This window comes from Haliaeetus albicilla, chromosome Z (assembly GCF_947461875.1).
Source record: "Haliaeetus albicilla chromosome Z, bHalAlb1.1, whole genome shotgun sequence".
Taxonomy (NCBI): domain Eukaryota; kingdom Metazoa; phylum Chordata; class Aves; order Accipitriformes; family Accipitridae; genus Haliaeetus; species Haliaeetus albicilla.
In genome coordinates this window covers 37,464,758-37,487,311 of record NC_091516.1, presented here as the reverse complement: position 1 = coordinate 37,487,311, position 22,554 = coordinate 37,464,758, and the positions used below count along the sequence as shown (strand labels likewise).

Sequence of the window (22,554 nt, the reverse complement as noted above, 5' to 3'; positions counted from 1 at the left end):
GCCTGCCTCTGCTAGACTGAGTCTGTTGTCCGTTTGGGGACTGTTTTGTGACTGCAAAGGCAGAGGAACTGCAAGAAACTTCATGTAGCATAAGAAATAATAGTTTGTGCTGACTGCTTCCAGTTTTCTCCCAGATTTTACCTCTTTCTCAAGTATACACATCTTTTTTTTTTTTTTTTTTTTAAATCCAAGACATTCTTTGATGCACTTTTGACAAGCTTGTAATGAGATGTCTCCCATCTGGAGTACTGTTAAGCGCTCTTGGGAACAGAGCATACAACTTCTGATTCCTGTTTGTGGCCCTGTACCCCTGCATGCCAATGTTGAAGACTGCCTGTTCTCTAGCCAAGGCTAGCTTTAAAAACCAAACCAAAACAACAACAAAACCCACCAAAATCTCAGTACAAAACAAAACAAAACAAAAACCCAAACCACACCAAACAAAAAAAATCCTCACCTTCTCTTCTTTCCCCTCTCCCAACTTGCCCCACAATTGTGCTTTAGACACTGATGTGTACATCAAGGCTCTCAAAAGAGCATTCTCTGTAGTCAATATCCCTTGGGTGCTGACTTTTAAACTCTTGCTTCAGTTCAGTGTTTGTCTGACACCGTCATGTCCAGATGATGACCTTTCAAAATAAAACAATGTGTGGTTTTGTGGTGACTTGCAAAGATCGGATGCATTTTAAAATTGAGCTGTACTTCTGTGCTGCATAATATACCAGTCTCTGGTGTCTAGATCCACTGCTGGTGGTGTGTCTGCCTCACTGAGAGGATGGTGGATTTTTGGTGTTGTCTTGTGAACTGCAGTACTTAACATAGTATCCTAGTACTGAAATCTTGGGTAATGGATTTATAGTTCTGTATGGTCTCAGCAAGTAACTTAGGGTGTTAAGGGCACACAGACACCATTTTTTTACTTTGAAATCCATCAAATGTCTGAATGTTGCCACTCCAGCTTGACAGCTAGAACTTGTTTTGGAGTTTACATAAGCTGAATAGTTACAATTGTAATTGTTCATGTTATTTACAAAACTGTAGCATTCTAGTGCCATGGCGATGGTTGACATAAACAACTAAAATAAATACACGTAAGTATTTCAGTACAAGTAACAACAAACAATAATGAAAATTGCATGAAAAAAAGAATCTTAGTTTTATTTTTTGGAGTATGAGAGACTAAATGCCAAGATCGTTATTTAGTGTAATCATAAAAATTTCAAGGATTAGTTGAGCTCTAAATTAAATTCAGACATTCATGTTCTTGTTTAATTTGTATAATGGAAACCTAAATCCCATTCTCTGTTCGGATTCTAATCTTCAATAAGTCATTCTCTAATTGTTTTACCTGTAGGAATAATGGATAGAGAAGAGAGATGCAGCTTTCTTCCCCCTGTCAGTTTTTATGACTGAGACAATTGAGAAGGCATCGGTCTGAAGACACTGCATGTTGTTCAGATCATCAGGTGAGTATGATTTTACAAGTTAGGGGAATCAGCTCTATTTTTGTGAGTGTTGTCTGCATCTGAACTTAAGAAATAAAAGAAAAGCTGTGTTTATTGTTTCCTGTGGTTCTAGGGATGAGAAATACCTTTGCTGATCTTCTTTTAAAAAGAGTGTTGATGATATGAATACTTGTCAGATCTGCTTGTTCTGTAGTGGGCCGGCTTCTGTGGCAATACTGCTTGATATGTTTGTATGTGTAGAGCTAGAAGCAAAGCAAGAAGGGAGATGAATCCTGAGCCCACTTAGAAATGGACTTTACCTTCTGGAGGTAAAAATTCCTTCAAAATATTTATTGTGGCTATTTTAATATACATATATGTATCTCAGTGTTGTGTATATTTAAAGCATAATAAATAATGGTCTAAAAGTGTGGATCAAAACCTGATACTATTTTGCTTCCAGAGAAGGAAAAGGTTTTCTGATGAGTGTTTCTAATTCATTTTTTTATTTTGATAGCTACAAGTTTCATTTAAAAAAAAAAAACAATCAGAAATGTGCAGGTAGACAGTGAACACACAGTTCTTTGAGTGGCTGCTCCAAAACTATTTTTGGTTTTATTCAGTGATTCACTAACTGTCACAGGGTGACCAGTCTCTTAGACTTCCTACACCTTGCTCAGTGCCTGAGACACACAGCTGGGTTTCCCCTTGTGCCTTCTCACTTCCATCCCGAGACTATAACCTGTGTTTACATACAATGGCACAGCTTCAGTAAGAGGGGTAGAGTGTGTCCTTCTCTTCTGCAGAGTGTCTTGTGGCCAAATCACTCCCTGAGGGCCTAGATGTTGAGAAAGGTTAAGAGCCCACGTCTTCAAATGTTAGGCTGGTATTTGCTGAACCAATGCATAACATTGAGTACTGTCACCACAGTTTCCTTCCAAGCTGTGCTTTTCAGAAGACAGTGACTAAAACAGTTTGAGTGGTCAGAATCAGGCACAGGTTGTGAAGAGCCTCAAGCATTGTGCCAGGAAAGTTTCTGGACCTCAGCGGAACTGGGCATTTGGTCGCTATGGCTGGGGCAGTTCTGGCGATATATAAATGTCCGGGTGTGCAAGGAACACGTACACCAAATGGGAGACAGCTAATGAGATGTTCAAGATTAAACAGGTACATTATTGGGTTACAAATTTGGACTTGGGTGTCTGAAGCCTGTCTGAATCCTATTTTAGATGCCTAAATCCTTTTTTCAGTTTTGGCCCATAGCAGAATTCTCTGGGACATACTTTACCATTGTAGAAGAAAGCCCTAAAGTTGATCTTGCAAATGTGAAGCATGTAGATAATACTTGCAATAATGCTTTCTGCACTGCTTTCATCACAGGAATAGAAAGATTAGGTGTGGAATGAATGTTTTGAATAAAGATAGTGCACCAATTAAAACTTATCTAAGCTTGCAGAATGATTATAGGAACACTAAGACCTTCAAGTTTGCACCACATTTGATCTTGCACATTCTTTAAAGTTACTTTTGTTATATTTATTATGAAAGCAGACACACATGGCAAAGGGAATCCATCCAAATTCTGTCAGGGATTTCCAAGCAAGTTCAGGCTGAATTCCAGCTTTGCCCATTGCTCTCAACTACTCCAGTCAGGCACGTACCATATGGTCATGCAAACAAATACATGCACAGCTTTTTCTTTGTCAAGTAGTGACAAAACAGTTTGGGACCATATGCTGCAGGACACAAGTGAGCACTCTAATGGCTTACCCGAGTTGGGCGAACCATCTCATAAGATATGTGCAGTTGTCCATCCTTCTTTGGCTGCTGTGCATATTTTTCTACAATAGAGAGCAAGAATTTGTAGTGTGGTTTCTTCACTGTAGTGACTTCACCTTGGTCCTGCCAAGTGATTCTCCCTGCAAATATGAAATATGAAATGGCAGTTTTTGTGGTCAGTGACAAAATCATTTGTGTTTATGAAGGAGACTTAAATTCTCACTAGCTAACTTGGTCTAGTCATTTAGCCTTCATAACGCAACTGGTTTCCCCTGCTAAGTCAGAAAAATAATTCACAACTGAGGTTTCTATCAAATGCTAATTTATTCCCAAATGCAAAAATCATTTGGATCCATATACTAGCAATTTTGTGAGACTTTTTTGAGAGCATCGGAAAAAAAAAGCAAAATATTGTTTCTTGGGAGGATTATGCAAACTGTAGACTAATTTATGCAAGTAGTTTTATCCCCTATTATGTGTGGAAGGTAAGAAAGTCAGCTAAACAGTCATAAGCTCCAGAGAAACATAAAGTCAGAGCTTGTAAGGTTTTAGGCAGGTAACTGCTACAGGTTTTAAGCAATTTAACTTTGTTGTAAAAGTCAGGGCAATGTCTTAGCACTGAGTTAATCTATTCCCCTGCATTAAAAAACTAATCCCATCATGTAATAAGAAGTTTGCTTATCATCACAACCAAACAGCAGATATTGCCAGAATTGTGGCAAAATAAAAATGGGGGAGAGGAGAAGGAATACATTCAACTGCAGGCCTAGTTATATTTGGGTTTTGTTTCTTTCCTTTGTGCATCCCTCCCATGTAAGCGTCTGGGGGACGTGCAGTATCGTGTAACTGGGAAGTAACAAACACGGTGGCTACTTATAACCAGTGGCAAATAACAGCTTTATTTTGGAGAGGAGCAGAAGCGCATATAGTCTTTTTGTTATCCTCAGCTCATGTGCTGCATATGCTTCCTGTATCAGGTTATGTGGCTATCTGATCTTGCCCATTTCCCCAGAGATCAAGGCTTTGTTCAGGTCTGTAGATGATATTTATGAAGAGTGAGAAAAAGTCATCCAGATACCTACAGATCTATTAGTTTGGCCTCAGGAATTTATAAAGCTCTGGAACAGAGTTTGGAAGAAAAAAATAACATCATGAAAATTACTAGAATAAAACTTATTTACTAGACAGATATCATGTCAGGTGACGTTAATAGCTTCCTTTCGGTGATTTTTAAAACAAAGGACCTACTGGATCTCATTCATCTGGACTTGAGTTGAACATTTGATATACCTCCATAGGGGAAGTTAGTGGTTAAGATGGAGCTTATTGCGATTCCTAGATAGACTGTAAGGTGGATGATGAGCTAGCAGAAGAGAGGAAAATGAGAAATTTTGAATTGCAAACTGTTAGGTGGAGGGATGCTCTTCACTATTGATCTGTGATATTTAATATAGGTTTAATGTATTCACAAAAGCCTTAAGACACATTATCAATGTGCAGCCAAAAGTTTTTGCTGATGCAGAGCCAAGAGGTATTCTTGATAAAAGATGGAGCAGGATATCTTACAGACAGAACTGGTCTTGATGACTTGAGATTAAAAAAAAAGGGGGGGGGAGAGATTTGTGAGGCCAGACACATAGAATTTTAATGCAGTTCTCTGCTGTTAGGTATACACTGGAAACGATAAAGAAAGAGAGGATGTAGATTTTCTAACACATCATAGAATATCTGTAACTGGAAAGGTACTGGAATCATCAGGATGTATCAGTCTTTGCAGCACAAAAGGAAATTAGGGGTGCTCCGGTAGAGAAAGCATCTCCAATACTATGCCGAGCTCGAGCCACTCATCTTCAGAAAGATTAAATCGGACTGCCAAAAATACAGGGGGATGGGGGAATAGGCAGAGTGGCAGGAAAAAGGGTTAGGGTGATCAAGGAATGCAGAACTGATAATTTCAGAGAAAATTTAAACATTTACACTTTTTTAGTGTAACAAAATAAAGATTGGGGTGTGATTCTGGTCATTTTATACCACAAAGAGGGGAAGTGGGAAGCTATTTATGTGAAAGGATAATAGTGACACAAGAGATAAGGAGCATAAACTGGTCATGAATACATAAAGGCTGGAATTTAGGAGTAGGTTTCTAACCATCAAAGAGGCAAGGTCTGGAGCAGCCTTTAATCTAAAGAGTGGAGCTTATAAAAAAGATCCTCACTACTTTTACATTAGGTTTCATGTGTTTATGAAAGGGATTATAAAATGTGTTGTTGTGATGGCAAGGGACTGAATTCAGTCAGTCCTACATTCCTGCTGAAGTGGGATCAGGACCTCCCTTTGTCATCCTTAGGTGCCAGAAGAATTTTCAAGATGGAGCTGGAGATCTGAGACGAAAGAAACGGGCTGCAAAAGTGGGAAGAAAGAATACGTTACAGTGTTTGCCTTTGTTTGCAATAAGAAATAAATTTAATGGAAAATGAATTTGACTGAAACAGTTGTGAATTTAGAGCTTGATGGGGAAGAACTTAAAGGGGTTTGTAAGTATTCAGCACTACTCAGCATCAAATCTCCAGAAATGAAGTCTAAAACAATAAGAATGTTGTATTTACAGAGAAGATATCTGATTAAATTCGCTGCTTAATTATAACTTTAAAAATATGCAAATATTCAGGTGCTGCTGTGTTCTTGGAGTTTCTGTGACATAGTTAACAGATGCCTGCTCACAGTTCTGCATTATCTTAGACTGCTCATTTCTCTGACCTGCAAAAAATAAAAACTAAAGAGGATTTCGAAAAGCATATTAAAATTGTGCTCAGAACACCCTTCCTTCTGGTAGCAAATAACTCTGAAATCTTTTAAAGCTTTACTGGGAGCAGAATAATTTTCTGCCTGTTAAAGACAGAAAGCAAAATTTACTTTTGGCACCCTAACGGGAGAGAGAACGACAGAGCGCGGAGAGGAACATCCAGGGGTGGTGGTGGTGGTCCTTGCCCCTGGGAGTACGCGCTGCTGCGGGGCTGACGCCCCTCGACGTTTCGGGGGCAGGAGTAGCCGTGTTCAATCCCTTCCTGCTGCGGGGGTGCAGAAAGGCGTCAAATGTGCCTTTGGAAGGAGGAAGGAGGCGAAGGAGAGAAGCAGCAGCGGTTTTGGCCGACGTGCCCCCCCGCCCGCCTTCTTTTTGTCTTATTGGGGATTTTTCTGAGGAAGCTTGAAGGCTCCTGAGGCTTGTGGCGCCAGCACTCCCCCTTCAGAGGGGGGGCGGGGGGGGGGGGGGGCAAGCCTGCCGGCTCCTGGGAGTCGTCGAGCCCGCCCCTGTGCGAAGGGAAAGGCGGCTGCGGGCTGCCCCGGTCAGGGCGGGTCGGGTCGGGTCGGGTCCGGTCCGGTCGGCGGGGGCTGCCCCCGGCAGAGGGTGCCGGAGCGCAGGGACTGTCCGTGTCCCCTCCGCCCCTCGGCGCCTCTCCCCTCCCCTGTGTCGGGTTTGTCCCGGGTGACGTTGGGATGCTGGGGAAGGAGGAGGAGGAGGAGGAGGAGGAGGGAGGGGAGAGGCGCGCGGCTTCCTCCGCCCCCAGTCGGGGACAGTCCGTTAGCGGGAGCGCAGGGCCGGGGCGGCGGTGCCGAGGAGAAGTTTGCGGCAACGCCGAGCCCCCCCCGCCCCCTCCCGGCAGCGGCAGCGGACCCCGCTCCGCCCTCAGGCGCTGCTAGCCCGCGGGCTCTCTGCCGCGGCGGCCGGCCGGCCGGCCAGCATGGTCCCCGCGGCGGCGGCGGCGGGGCGGCGGGGAGCGGCGGGGCGGCGGGGGGCGGCGGGCCGCCTCCTGGCCCTGCTGGCGGCCGCCTCGCTCCTCCGCCTCCGCGCGGCAGGTAAGGAGCGGGACCCCCGGCCGGAGGGGAGGGTGCTGCTGCTTTGGGGGAGGGGGAGAGGGGAGGCAGGGAAAGCGGCGCCCGTCTCTGCGAGGGTTGCGCGAATCCGTTGGGAACCGGCGGAGCCGCCAGCATCGCCAGCCGGCTTCTCTCTCTCTTTCTCTCTCTTTCTCTCTCTTTCTCTCTCTTTCTCTCTCTTTCTCTCTCTTTCTCTCTCTTTCTCTCTCTCTCTTTCTCTCTCTCTCTCTCTCTCTCGGTGGGTTTTGGTTTGGGGTTTTTTTTTTTGGTTCTTCTTGGCAAAATGGAAACCTGATGTTGCTTTTTTTTTTTTTTAACGAGGGGGCGGGGGTTGGCAGGAGGCGAGGGCAGCGGTGGCGGCGCTGAGGAGGGCTCGCTAAAACTTTTTCCCGAGCGCATCCCGGCGCCCCGGCCCCGCTCGGGCGGCGGGCGCTTCGTGCCTCTAGCCCCGACCGCTTCAGCGCACCGAGGCTGACGGGTGTCGACTGGGGGGGGAGGAGAAAGAAGGAGAAAACAAAGGAAAAGTTCGGGGTTTCGTTGTTGCCGAGGGTGGATGGCAATGAGTGGAGCCTCCTCCTTCACTCCGCCCGCCCTCCAGCCCTCCCCTCGGAGTGGTTATAATAACTTGTTATTATTTGGGCCGTTGAGTGTTGCCAGAATCTCAGCGGGAACCAGGAGCGGGGGGAGGGGGGGATTAAAGTGGAGTGGGCGAGGGGGCAGCCGCCGTGCTTGCAGCTGATGGAGGCTCGGCGGGGTCTCTTTTCTGTGTGTTTTTGAGCTTCAGAGAGTCCCACTTCATCCGTGTACCTGGCCGACCCTCGGGCACCGAGGAGGTCAGCCTTTGGGCTGAGGAAACACTAGGACTCGGTTCAGCGAGCTCCGTGATTGCTTTTAGGGCTGAATAAACTGTCCCGATTAACATCTGACCTTGTGCCGTGGCAGCGGCAGTGCGGCTGCTGAACGGTTGCCAGTTGGTACGGCATCTCCGAGGCGAGCGCCGTGATTTATAGGGACCTTAGGGAGCGTGTGGGGTTGGAGAGCCGCGATGGTGTAACAATTACAGTTCTTGTAAAAGAAGCTGCAAAAACTTTCTTTTTCTTTTTCTTTTTTCTTCCCCCCCTCCCCCTCCACGCACGCCTAAAATGTGTCGTGCTTTCCGAGCAGAAAAGGGGAGGTTTAACCTTTTCCTTTCCTTGGGATGTGAAATGCACCGGGGAGGTAGGAGCTGCCGGATTCAGCTCTTTGATCTTTCGTGAAACCGTTCTCTGGAAAATTGCCCTCTCCTCCTCTACAGCAGATAAACCTTGCTCACAAACTCCTTCCCAGGGCGGTTTGCCCACGGACTGGGGGAGGAGATGACAGGGGTAGGTACCATTTCCATGCCAGGTCTGTAACCCTTCCCGTGCTGTCCGCACCGGGCGGTGCGGGAGCTCGGCGGGCAAGCAGCGCCTTCCTCTCCCGCCTTGCCTGGCTTTAGCTTAATTGCACCGAAGTGCAGGAGGAGACCGATGATGTCTTTAAGGAAAAACAGTGATGCTGCAGATTAGAGGAGACTTGTTAATCAATTGCACGTTTGAAAGGGCTTTTCTTCCCTTTGTTGCTTTCGCTAATCCATTTACCTCTCCCCGGGAGGTGACAGATGCCTATATTTCCTGTTATTCAGCTCCGGAGTCCTAGGTCTTGCCATTTGTTGCATTACCGCGAAGGGAGAGGGTCAGCAGAAAGCTGGAGGTCTGGGGGTTTTCCGGGGGGGGGAGAGCAGGAGGCGAGCGTGTTACAGCTCGCGGATTTGGGGTCAGTTCCCGTCGCGTTTATTTTTCCTAGTGCCTTTATTGCTCCCTTTGAAGGGGGGCCTGCTAACAAATTGCTCGGCTTGCCCCCGCCGCCCTGCCCCTCCTGCGGGGTCCCGGGCTCCGGGGGTCGCCAGGCCGGGCCGGGCGGGGGGAGGCTGAGGCTGAGGCTGAGGGGGGGGTGTGGGGGCTGTGGTCGAAGGCAGCGCTTCCTCCTGGGGCCGCCGGGAGGATGACGGTCGTCCTCTTGCGGGATGTAAAAGCAGACGCCGGACTTTCTGTCCCCGTCCCCACTTTCTTCCCTTTTCCCCGAGCAGCGGGATCTGTTTTCTCGGACGCAGAGGGAGGGAGGCGCGGAGGGTGTCCCGGGAGCTTCTTCCTTCCTTCCCTTGCTCCCTCCCCGCAGCCAGAGAGCACCGTCGCTTGTGCATCGGCCGCTGCCGGCCTCTTTCTGCCCTCCCAGAGCCTTCCCGGGGGGGTGCGGGGTCCCGGGCACCGCCTGGCCAAACGCGGAGCTGCCCGCGGGGGGAGCGCGCCTGGCGCGGCGCAAAGTGGGCCGAAAAAAGCGCTCGGGGGACTCGGGCGGCAAAGCATCTCAGTCTTCTTTGGAGGGCAGTGGTATTGCCCTGTCTGCCTGCGCATGTCGTCAGGAGACATTTCAGATCTGGCAAGAACGTTTCAACCTTCTCCGAGGCAGTATAAAATCACAGACTACCACTAAAAGCGGATTTGGGGTTTTTATATTTTATTTTATTATTTTATTTTAATATATTTTTTTAATGCTACCCCGTAAACGGGTTTGTGACAATCGTCTCAGCCACCTGTGGAAAGTGTGGATTCGCTATACTTCGACAGGCACGAAGTTTGAGACTCCATTTTCTTCACTGAACGTGCAGTGGTTGAGAGCCCATAATCACAGCAATAAATACTTGTGTACTTCTATTGTTAAGCGGTATTCTTCTGTTTAATTAGATCTGCTTAATGGTAAACAGAGTCTTTGTTAATCTACGTTTCATTTAAACTTTTATTTTTGAAAGTGTTATTTCAGCCTTTTCAGTGTTCACTTTGCAGTATGACCAAGTGAGAGGCAACAGAAACTGGGACGGTCTTTTGTTGAAACTGGTGATGCACAATGTACTCAGCTTACAGACTTTTGTCCCCTTACCATTAAATAGGAAAAGGTCTTTAATCAACCTCAAGTTAATATGCATGTGCTCTACAAAGTATGCAGAACATTGTGTTTAAAAAAAAGTAAAATTCTGTCAACAGAAGTTCTGGGAATGAAAACATAAGGGTAACTCTGTGGTATGATTTGGCAAGCCCTGAAGTTTGTAAACTTCTACCTAATTTTATAAGGAAAAAACCCTGATTTCTTACAGTACAATGTTAGTGGAGAAATGAATATAAGTACAGATTACTTCTAAATGCCTAACTACAAAAAGTTGTAAAATGCTCAAATCTTTATGGGTGCATGAGATTTAGCTATAGCTCCCTCCTGACTTTAATAAATGAGATTCAGCTCTGGAAGTTGTACATAGGTCACCTGATAAAACTCGATGCAGCTTTGAATACAAGAAGTCTTCCCATGGCTTTTAATAAATGACACTGACTACATGAACTGTTTTTAGGTCAAACCTTTTCTAGCATTAATTAAATCATTAAGCAGTTCAGTGGTGAAGTTTATCCTTGGGTCAAGGGTTGGCACTTAATGTTTTCCCCACTTGAGTGTCTTGATTATGTTAAGCATTTGTAATGGAATTGCAGTTTTCTCCTTAATCTCTTTTTCTGCTGTAAACAGCATAGAAATGCAAGATGCAGGAAGAAAAGGACCAGCTGACAGACAGGCAAATTAATCCTTCTTAGTGAGCTTCCAGTTGCTTGCAGGAAAGCTGATCTTTTTTCTAAACTCACTGTAATTTGTGTAAGGTGTGTGAATAGCTTTCAGAACTGTCATTGGCCTGGAAATATATTTGACCACTAATTAGAAAACTGACAGTCTTAGCCCACTAGCCAATGAGAATGAAATGTAAAAGAATAGTTATAAATACTGAGTTTTGTTTGATAACTACGAGAGTCATCTATATAGAAGACCTGTAGAGTCCTCTTCATGGCTTATCTTCAGAGTCTTAAGTTTATGTTTTGTATTCAGTAAAAATGTCAGCTAGAAGCAGTCAGCATCTGAAGTTTTTAATCGTACTTTTGATTGAGAGAATTTATTTTAAAGAGCCTCTTTGTATTATTTTGGACATTGCAGGCAAAGAAAAAATACTAAGCAAACTTCCTTTGGTTTTTATACATAAATCTTTCTATAGATGTTCTGTGTTGTGTTCTGTGGTTGCTCAGAGGGAAGAAATGGTACTTACAGTATTCCATCTAATTCATAGCATCTGTCACTATGTTCTCTGTGCAAAGGGTGGCTTGCTATTTAAGTTTGTTTATTCATTGTAAGGCTGTTGCTTTGTAAAGGAAGTTGTCATTAGGCTCAGCATGTCTGGAAAGTATGCAAGTCCTCAAGTCGTCTAATCCAGTCACTACAAAGTAGTTAAAGCTTCAAAGAAGAGGAATGACAGGATTTTGCTGCACCGAAGGAAGATGCATTGTTTGTTAATCCTGCTTTTAATTGTTACTCATACTGCAGACTGCTGCAACATTCAGGACAAACAACAATTTAACCTAAATGACTGTCTTTCCTCTTGGTTTTGTCTAAACGTGTAAGTAGTTTGAAGTGAAATGTCCCTTACTAGCTTTTTGCATTTACTTTTTCCAAGCCTTTGCCACGCACCAATATTCACTTGCAAATATCCCTCTAGATAGTTTTTCTAATGTTCTCCACGGACTTGACTCACAACCAGCCTTTTTCTCTTTACAACTGTTTGTCCTCCTCAGCTAGTTTGGGAAAGGAATTCCACTTTATTTTCCAAGCGATGCTGGCCAGTGATCTTTTTTGAAACTGAAAATGCGACTTCTGTGGTGGCAGGAAAAGACACTTTTCAAAGTGTCAGTCAGGGCAATCCCTTAGCTATAGAGTATGACTTTGCCTTTTAACTGGCAGTGGACAAAAGCTTTCATTTAAGAATACAAATCTGCATTGTAATATCAGTGAAAACAAGAAATCACAGTAGAAATGAATTTCACTAATGATATGCTGTTATTGTGATGGGGGTAAGTAGATGTATTCCACGTACCTTAGGCTTAGCTAGCTCACAGGGTGGTAGCACTGGTCTTGAGCAATTTGCAAAGCCTGTTGAAGAAGCAGTGTGGGTATTATGTAGACAGTTCCGTGCTTCTGAGCTAGTTTAAAATTAGCTTGTGTGTATCTGCGTGAGCTGTTGTGCACATGCATCGTACCAACAGTGCACGCTGATTCATGACACAAAGGGGCTATGCTGCTGTCTGCTGATTCAATTAGTCTTCATTTATATTGATGCTTTCTGGTTTTGCTCTATAAACTGTCCGAACGCATCCCTGTCTGTGATGGTGAAGAAGTGTGGTATACAATAGCTGATGGAAGAGGAAGGATATCATGATATTACTGATTCGGCAGAAGGTATTTGAAGAATGAGTGCTGTCTTATGTACCTGTTTCCTCTGAGTCCAGAGCAGAGTTGACTGACATGCCCTAAAGGTTGTGTGGTTGTGAGGGTGCAGTTTCACAGGCACCTGAAGCTCCTTGTTTATTTAGTTAAATCAGCAAGCTGACTCTGCTGGAAGGTAATTGTAGGGAAAAAGGAGTCTGCAGGAGTGAAAGACAGTGTGGGCAGAGGTGAACAGAGAATTACCACAATGAAAAGAGATAAGACGTTTTCTTTTTCTACTATATTGATTTTGCTGGAGCAACAGGAAGATGTTTTGTGAGGGTACTGCTTGCAGGAACAGCAAAGTGAAATCAATGGGGAACTGTTCCAGCGCACAGCTCGGCCTGTGTCTAGCTGTAAAGTGTGAGTACTCCAATCAGGAAATGAGATTGGGTCCCCATAGGTATTTTGTCAGTGAGCTCCCCATCGATTTCACCTGGGAGATGTGTCCAAGTACCTCATAGATTTGATACTTCCACATCAGGTGATCTGAACTTGTAAAGAGAAACAACAAACACACATTCGATATTCTTTCTTGAATGAAAAATCCCCATGTGTATATTGTCATATCTATGAAACCTCTACTGAACTTAGATTTCTGTCTCTTAATTGCTCTGTTTGGACATATCCTTTTATGTGAGCAGCATAAACATTTAATTCTGTAACTCTAGGTTATTGCCCCTTGTCCTCGTTAACGCTGCTCTAGGCTGTTAATTTAACAGTTCGTCTGGTAAGTATTATTTCAAGAAGAAGCATAATATGATTTTCCTTGCTCTTGGTAGTTTAATGCCTTAACATTATTTTTTCTGTGGTATTGTGTATATAAGTAGAATGACTTGACTGGTCGTATAAAGAGAGGCTAAATTCTCTCAGAGTTCTCCTAAAATTGTGAAGTTTTGCTTTTCAAAATAACATACACAACTGTCTAGTTGAATCATAAATCAAACTATCAATGGATAATTCTTTATCAAAGTAATAATGCAGTCACATATTCAATTATGGAGTAGGTAGAGGACAGAACACATACAGCAAAAGACAGGAAGAATTTTATCCCTGTTTCTTTAGGAAAAAAAAAAAGTATAAAAACTATGGTTGTAAATAATACATTTGATTTCTACTAGTCAGAAACACTCTTTTCTTCTATATCAGATGAACTGTAAACAAAAATAAGTTCATTGTATGTAAGTCTAGAAGAGGAATCACAGAACTCTACCCAATGCAAACTAATGAGACTGGCAGGGTCCTGCACAAATGGGGGAGCTTTCTTCCTACAACAGAATAGATAGACCTCATACCTCTAACCTGGATATAAAGGAGACACAAAAGATTTTTTTACGAACAAAGTTTGGGGCAGAGATAACCAACACAGAAAAATCTTACGAGCAAGTTAACTCAGCACAGCTCAGGCATTTGAGCTGTATTTTACAGCAAAGTCTTCGAATTACTCCTTATGTACAGTTCTATTTGTAAGACCTTAATCTTTCATTTCTAAGGCCCTTAACAAGCTGTAACTGTTGTACTTTTTTTTCTTGCACATGGCCGGGCATCATCCATATCTAAAAGTACTGTTAAAAGAAGTTAACCTCCTTCCCCCTCCCCAGTTCTTCATGATTTCCTTCCTGTGGGATGTTACCACCTTCCAACTTTCCTGTCAGAGCAGTGGGTGGACATTGAGCAACCTGTTTCAGGCAACGTCAGCAAAATCCTGCAGCTCACTCAGTCTAAGGTAACCCGGTTGATGTTGAGTTCAATGGATCAGAGGTCTCTCACATGAGCAGCTCTGCCAGTAGGCCAGAGGAGGCTATAACTTCTGCAGTGCTGTCACCAAGCTGGGGTTTAGCAGGGAGGTCGCCTATTTCATTAGCTCACTTAGAACGGGTAGCCTTTGGCAAGAGAGTTTTGCTGAGCAGGTGGGAGGAGGATGGGAATAGTAGTAGTGGTAGTAGCATCTTCAAACAGCAGAATGAGTGAATTTCCATTTAGCTCACAGAGTGGTTCTCTGTCACACGCTTTCCTAGTTTCTTCCTTCATGCTTCATAGGAGCCTCCGATAAAAACGTGCAAAACTAATCGTTATCCTTCTTTGTTGTGATGTGTCTGGAAATCTCTAATTTAAAGGTTAGGCTAATTGTGTGTTATCATGCTGGTCACTATTGTCTTTTTCTCTGTATACTTTGTCTTAAATGTGTCTCATATTGCAAGCTGTTTAATACAGTTTAATACATCTTTGACTAACCCTGGTCAATGCCTGGATTTCCAGTAAGGTACGGGTATGTAAAGAAATTATTATCTGTTACTGGTACAGTAAGTCCATGTGAGAGTGCTATGATAAAACTAGTTGTCTGTGGGATCACCAGTGCTGGCAGAAGGGACGGGAGGTCTGAGTCACAGTAGTGCCACCTTAGATCAGAAGGTGTTGTGGGACCTCACTGGTTTGTTCTTTTGGATGTAGAAAAAACAAAGGTCTGATACGAGAAGCATAAGACGTCTATGAAGGAAAAAGCCAAGAAGGACAGTTCTAGAAACATTTGTCTGGATTTGCATGAGAAGTTACTCTTGTGAGTGTATCAAAACTTTTGCTGAATAGAGCAAGATCAGAAAATGAAAAAAAAAGGAACAGCCCAGGACTACGAGAGCTGAGTGACTTTAAAATAGGTTCTGTAAATCTCTTGTATGAACCGATAATAAACAAAACTGCTTGAAAGCTTAAGAGGCCCCAGTGACGTATAAAATTTTCTGCATACTTGATCATAGCAAAGTTTTAGGAAGAAGTTCTACGATACAAAGAGAATGCTGAGATTTCATAGTGTTTAAACTGAGAGAGTGCATGTTTTGGGAGGTAAGTTAACAAATGGTTTTACTGTGGTTGTTTCTAGTGTAGAGAAGTGACACAGTAGAATTGTGTTACAGAAGAAAACCCAGCGATACTAGAGCTAATAACGTGGCAGCAATGTTCCTGTAGATAGTAAACTTTATCTCTTCTTAAAAAAACAAAAGCATGAAAGGCGGATGAAGGCTATGGCAACAGATTTTAGATAGATAACCCAAATATAATACCACACACTTTTTTAATTTCAGGCAGTAACAATTCTGTTCTGATTCTAAATGTACATTAGTTTTCACATTTTGCTGATATATTAGAGAAGCGTTTTTCTTTATGAAAAGTTGCCTTGAGGTGCATCTACCCTGAGGTGTAATTGTCAAGTAATGCAAAACTACCCAAACTGTATATCAGAGAGCTGACTGGACAAAAACTAACCCTGCAAAATCCAGCCAAGTGCTGGCTAGGCTGCCTGAATTGGCTTACCTCCTGTCCCCAGGAGCACTGACACTGGTGCTGGAAGAGGGCAGGCTGGGTGGCTGGAGGGCTGGGAGGAGGAGTGCATGGCAGCCCTAGCACAGCCCTAGCCCACAGCTTAAATTGCTGTGGGACTATACTCTTGGAGATAGAAAATGTGATATGTGGAAATATTAACATAATTGTGTGGGCTAGAAATTTTAGAGACACTTTCACAATATCGTTATAACTGATGGCTGTCTAAGATTTGGATTCTGCAGAGCTGAGCCGAACCTGTGCAGTTTAAATAAGAAAAATCTCACCTGCCTTGAAAGTCAAGTCTGCAAACAAGTGTTTCATTAGTTGTCAGGTAGTTATTCTCACCACAAATAGTCTTTGTCATTTCTTTTTGTGTTTGAGCAGTTGAATCTCCAGCAGTTGTTGCTTAAGCTGAATTTTAGGATTCCAGTGAGTTTTGTATTGCATTGTACTAGGTAAGAATTAATGATATTTCAAAATTAAATGTGTTAATAAAACAAGGGAGGTTTTTTTGTACAATAAACAATGAAATGGACAAAAGCAGAGTTTTGCAAAGGTTCTAAAGATCTATCAAAGCTTTCAGTGTCCTATCTGAATATTTGACTATTCTCAGTTGAAAATAACAAGGATCTTGTAGCATCTAGCCATAACTACTCTTTTAAATCTTACAACTTTCTGTTGAGAAATACAAATCATGCTTCTTTAGAACAGCCATGAAATATTTTTTCACAAAGTTGAAAAGAAAAAAAGGGGAGGAGGCTATGACAGAGAAACCAGGGAATTATGTTCATATAAGAAATTCCTTTACTGGGGAATGGGAAATAAAAATCGTTTGTGGTACCCTAGGAACTCAATAGCTGAAGAGGGAGCTTAAACATTAAAAATTATTTAAAAAATCGTAGTTATAGTGGTGGTTAATGATGACTCCTTTCATGATAGACCAGAATCCCTTACAAAGGGGAAAGTGGTATTATGTAGGTAAAATTACAAGCTTGAACAGGGTCTGAACCAAACCTACATGAGGCAAATATATCTGCTGTTGTTTTAATTTTAAAAATAACTGTGCTTTCTAGCTCTGCCTGGAAGCAATTTAATGCAACAAATTGATTTTTTTTTAAAAGTATTTCCAGCCAGACCAGAAGCAGTAGTTAATAAATATTTTGAGAGGGTGAGTCTGTTCTTTATGCTTGGTTTTGCAAACTCAGTGAATTTGGATATTAATATCTGAAATTGTAGATAGTAATTCAGCCTGTTTTTCTAAAGCTGATCTCACATTTATCTTGTTGTCTCTGTGTCAATGTAGAAATCTGTTCCCCAACAGAGGTAACAGAGAATCTGTTACAAAGTTGATGATACCGTGGTTTTCAAAGCAACAAGAAAAAACACCCTCAAACACATTTCTTTCAAAGCTTTTGGATAATGTTGCTCTTGAGAAAATTATGCATATTTGTTAATGTGTTATTTAAGAACATACCAAGTGTAGAAAATGCTTTGAAGAGGATCGTGCCAGTCAAAGACAAGAGGATGTAGAGTTAGGAAAGGCAGATTTCAGAAGTTATCCTGGTTTGTAATCCAAAGGCCAAATTTAAAGCTAGGAGCAGTTTTGATTCTGGAAGTTGAGGAGGATGTGTTTACACAGGAAAGGACTGCAAAAAGCAAAGGTGTCAACTTACAGAGCATTTTCAAAATTACAAAAAGTGGAAAATGTTACCTCACATTTACTGAACACTTACTGTGTCCACAGAGGTAGTTATTAGAAAGTACTTGTTCAGTGTGAAACCACAGAATAAACTAGATGTAGTAACTTCTTCCTGCAGACAAGTCTTTAGTGATCAGTGAAATACTTGAAATGTCATCTTTGTGCTGGCTATTGGCATGTGATTTATCGTTTCTAGAAATAGAGAAAAATCAAATGTCAGTACTGTGGTGTTAGGCTCTGTAGAAATTCTTCAGGTGTCTTTATGTCTGTTATATTTTCTAGGAAGCACAACATCTTCTGCAACCACAGTATGATTGGGGAAAAAAGGATCAGAAAGGACCTTGAGAGGTCGAGTTATCTGTTCTTCAAGGCAGAGTCACCTGTAGCTGGCATAACCTATTCTGAAGAGGTGACAGGAACAGAGGCTCAGTGACTTCCACAGGCAAATGTGCAGGCTTAGTGCTTGCTTGCACTTGCTTCTGATTTAAGTGCATTACTTTCTCTTACAGTTCATTCCTCTACCCCTTGTAGTTGTACTTTATTTATTTTTTTTTTTTTTTTACTTCTGAAACAGTTCCTCAAACTTTGAAACAAACACTTAAAAAATTATCTTGTTTCCTTGTAGACATTTCTCCTTGGACACCCCCTTCCCCCTCCTGTTTCCATAGCCTTTCCTCTTACATCATGCGTTCTGAATCTCATGGTTGTGCTCATTCCTCTCCACTGGACTTGCTCCAAAACATCTTTCTTGAAGTGCACTAACGAAAACTGCTGTATTCCAGCTCAGGATGCACCAGCACTGGCTAAAGAAAGAGGATTATTTCCTATATTTACTGGATGACGTTGTTTTTATTTCCCAGAGTGATGTCTGACTGTTTTGTGGCAGGATGGCATTGCTCAAGTTCTGATCTACTCCAGATCTTTCATGCAGAATTGTTGCCAAGTCCCCGCTTGGTACCAGTGCAATGGTTTAAGCACAAAACCTTCTGCCTGTCTTCACTCAGTTGTGCATCTTAATTCCCACTTGCTCCATACCATTTTTTTCCGACATTTTAATTCATTTGCTAAGATCAGAATATTGGCAACACCTAACACCTTGGTGTTGCCTGTGGAGTTCAGCAAGGGAAATATCCATAGCACTGAAACTTGTGAAACTCCATCGTGTTAGTTAACCACTGAGAGTTAACTCTCATTATGGTTTTCCAATGAATTGGTATTTGCCTTTATGTAATTTTTTCATATTTTACCTATGAGAATGTGAAGTGGGACAGTTCTCCCCCAGACTAATTGCTGGCACCTCAGCTTCATGCTATCATTCAATGAAGGATAGGAGCTGTCGTATTACAGTCCTTGGGAGCTAAACTTCCCTCAGCAGAAACTCTTGTAATATGTCTGTGTCTCTGCTTCTGTGGTTTCTTCTTAAATAACTTGCCTTTCTGTAACTTGCCTTTCTGTAACTCTGGTAAGGCATGTTGTCATACTGTACCAGAGAATGAGATTTATCAATTTGAAAGGCAGAGTTTGGACCTGACTATTTTCAAAGGTTCAGTTTTGGTTTTTTTTTCTGAGTTCAGTCAAAGTTCATAGAAAACTTCTGGAAATGACAGTTTCTCTCTTAATATCATGTCTGTGTCAATTTAATGGATTAAATTTGTATCCTTTAATCTCATACTGGTTAAAGTGTTCCTGTTTCTTTTGCTCTTTAAGATCCTGTATTGTGTGAGTAGTTGTATGTTGAAAGACCAAGGCAATTAACTAAAAGTACTGTACATTTGGGAGCGTATGATATAATTCCAGTTTTGAGCATTAATATTCATCTGAAATAATTTATGGGTTTAGAATTATAGAAATGCTGTGAGAATAAATTTGTGCACTTGTCATTTTCTCTACAGGATTGTCTTCAGTTCCTGTAACTCCCACCATCCCATCCTCTTCCTTCGTTTTACTTTTCTGTTCCTATGATTTTATTTTTTTCCCTACAGCTTATTTTGTTCTGACACTTGGGTTTTTTCCTTTTTTTTTTGTTTCTTTCTTTCTTTCTGACTAATTCTTTGCCTATTACCTAGCATGTTAGATCTTAGGAATTCACAGATATTGCTGTGGTTGCCTGCCAATGGTAGGAAGTACTTCAAAGTGATCCACAAGTGGCTATTTCTAGCTGTCTGGAAAAAAAATGCCTGAACATCAGGTAGGAGAAATACCTCCAAAGAGAGGGTTTCTGTGACTAACTGAGTCATTAGCATGTTCCATCATTAACTGATGTTGCCTGAGAAACTGCTGGTAGCAGCATCTGTCTTTTTTTTGCATGGGATGGAGGAGTAAAGCCAGGAAAGGGTGAGATGGGGAGCACAGGTCCGACGAGGTGGGAGTGAGCTGGGGTGGGTGGGCTTGTCTGAACAGAGGAGGTGGGCTGTGATCCAGTTTATGAGGAGAATAAATGTCTGTGAGCTGTGGAAATGGGGTTAGGGTTGTGAGAATGTGTGATTGGAAGTATAGGGGAGGTTAACATGCTCATGAGTGCAGACTGGCAGAGAACTAGAAATTTGTACTGCTGCCCTGCCAACATGGCTGGTGTTACAGGTACTGAACATAGCACCGCGCTGTGCTTGGGAAAGTTGTGCCTCATAACCTGGTTACTTTTTTTCTTCTTCAGGACATATAATGTAAGCAGTGGCCACGTCTTTCACCATGGGTTGTATGGCAAGTTTTACTTACGAAAAAGAAGGGAGGTGAAGTTGTGTCTGCTGCAGTGGTTGGATATTTCAAATACCTTGCCCAATTGAAACACTCAAGAGTGGATAGAGACATGAAGGGAAGTCATTGCCAATTTTACTGTCTACAGGTCCTGTGATTCTGAGAGCCATAATAGTGTAGAAGGAATAGTGGACTCCGCTTATTTAGGAAAATACATATGCCTTTTTTCCTTCAGGTCAAAAACATAGTTATGAAATACTGAAAATTATGACCTCCTTTATCTTTGCTCATGTCTGATGTATGCAACCCCTTTGTGGGGTTTATTTGGTTTTTTTCTCTGTACTGTTCTCCCTAGTGTGTTTGGGTTTTTTTCCTTTTTTTCCTCCTTTGAACTGACGAAACCACTCTCTTGGGTAGTTCTGAGTCAGTTAGGTCAGTCCTGGGCTTTTCTGTGCAGAGACTGCCAAGTTTTTCTAAAATATGTGGTGGTTTAGGGATTTGGATGAATGTCCAAAAGGGACCAAGACTTGAGACCTCCAAATGTCTTTAATTTAAAACCATAATTTGGAAAGGATCCTTCCTGAGTCCCAAGAGAAAAAAGCCAATACTTTCATTTATACTATTAGTCATCATTCTCTCCACCATCAGGGTTCCCCTCGCTTCTGAAAAGGCTACAGTTTGTTTTGCTGCTTTAACAAAAATGAGTTTAGTTGATTTAATGTTCTGTTTTGTGATGAAGTGTCTTACCTAGGTCATAGTTTAGCTGTTAACAAGATATTTATGAAGTGGTAAGAATTCTCTGCTCTGTGGTGAATTTAATCTCTGGAGTGGGGCAAAATGCTATTTAACTAGCAAATAAAGTAGTTCAGCTTCAAATTATATGTTGAAGTTAAATGCAACAATTTTAATCTTTTAGTAACCCTCTAAATAAGTAGAGTATCTGGAACTGCTCAAAACTTATGTAATTTGACCTCTACAATAGGAAAAGCATTTCAGATAGATTAATATTACAAGTAGCTATCCAAGGAAGGAAAATTTTGGATTTAGAAACCAAGTTAAATTCATGCTTTTATTCTACATACAGACTGTAAAATATAGCTGAAGACTAAGAACCTAGTCCTGAGCTCATTTTTTCAGTACTCAAGACTCATTTGACTGACTTATCAAATACTGTGCTAAATCCTTGTAAGTATTTGAAGCTGGCATTTGTGATACGCGCTTGGTAGTGTGTTGTCTGTCATGTAACAACAGTGTTATCCACAGATATTTCCTTCATTTTTGCATAGTTTTATTGGTGCTTAGCATGATTACAGCTGTAGTAGTTAAGACCCAAGCACTAGAAGCCTTCATGTTCTAGGTGTACCCCAGACATGCAATGCAAATACAGTTGCTTTTAAAGGAATTCTGTAGGAACCACTGCTTCACCATCAAAAGTTTTGGAAACAACATTGTTTGGGATTTCAGTTGCATCTATGAACTAGTAGTGGTTTTTCTCTGTCTCTCTCACATATACTAAAAAAATTGTATGTGAGCTCTTTCTCTCCCCAGTTGTGTATCAGCAGACTTTATCAGGCATGATTTGTGATTTACTGAATTTTGCGATAACTAACAGACTAATACTTACATGATAAGTAAGTAATCAGTGAACTACATCACTAATTCATTGGCCGTGTTTAATTAGCTCTAGAGTGCCAGCTCACCTGTGCAGAAATCATTTTTATTGGATTCTCAGAGGCTCCATTTTACTCAAACTTCAGTTACCTGAACACCCATTTCTGTGGAATCCCTATTTCTGTCTTGCTCTAGGGAGGCAAACCTTTGTGTAGTGTAGAATAGTTGCTTTGGTCTCCATTCTCATTTTATATGTTCACTTGTACGATTATAGCTCTGACTGAAAAGAAATCTTCAGGAAGATTTGTTTTCCTGACTCTAATGTGTGTTTTTGCATTAAGATCATTTCTAGTTCACTGTACAGTTTTTTTGATCTGGCAAACAGTATGAGTGAACGCTAACCATCTAAAGCCAAGCTTGCCTGTGTCTCCACGAGACTGGACTGTGAAGGAGCTACGTGAAGCATGGGTTGTTCAGAACTAAGATCCCACAGGACTATTTTTTGTAAAAAAGACGACTGTTTTGTCACCCCCCCTCCCCCAGCAGCCATCTGCTGAGATGAACTTTAGAAGATCTGCTTTCATAAACACATTTTGCATTTGATTTTGCTTGTAAACCAGTTATCTTACATGGTTAACATTCTCCTAAATCTATCGCTTATAATTAGCGCCACAAAAAAACCAGTTTTGACAGTGGCTTGCAAAGTTCATGCACGCATACAGATTGTATGACAAATCAGAGGCCTGTGTCTATATGGGAATCAGCAATTAATAA

General features: G+C 42.0%; 2 protein-coding genes across 5 annotated transcripts in view; both read left to right on the top strand.

The window, feature by feature from the left end:
- The window catches only part of SPTLC1 (serine palmitoyltransferase long chain base subunit 1), a 58,376-nt gene extending 52,369 nt beyond the window's left edge, over positions 1-6,007 (top strand). For all 3 annotated transcript variants that reach the window (XR_011323261.1, XR_011323259.1, XR_011323260.1), the window contains 2 exons: positions 1,355-1,466; positions 5,572-6,007. The gene's annotated coding sequence lies outside the window, so the exon portion shown is untranslated. The remainder of the gene's footprint in view (positions 1-1,354; positions 1,467-5,571) is intronic.
- A 794-nt stretch (positions 6,008-6,801) lies between these two features.
- The window catches only part of ROR2 (receptor tyrosine kinase like orphan receptor 2), a 162,399-nt gene continuing 146,646 nt past the window's right edge, over positions 6,802-22,554 (top strand). Inside the window, exons 1-2 of one of the 2 annotated variants that reach the window (XM_069776897.1) lie at positions 6,802-6,972; positions 7,003-7,079. In XM_069776897.1, the coding sequence (XP_069632998.1) occupies positions 6,965-6,972; positions 7,003-7,079 (85 nt within the window). In that variant the 5' untranslated portion in view covers positions 6,802-6,964. Of the gene's footprint in view, positions 7,080-22,554 lie in introns of both variants that reach the window. The other variant, XM_069776896.1, reaches the window with a different exon arrangement.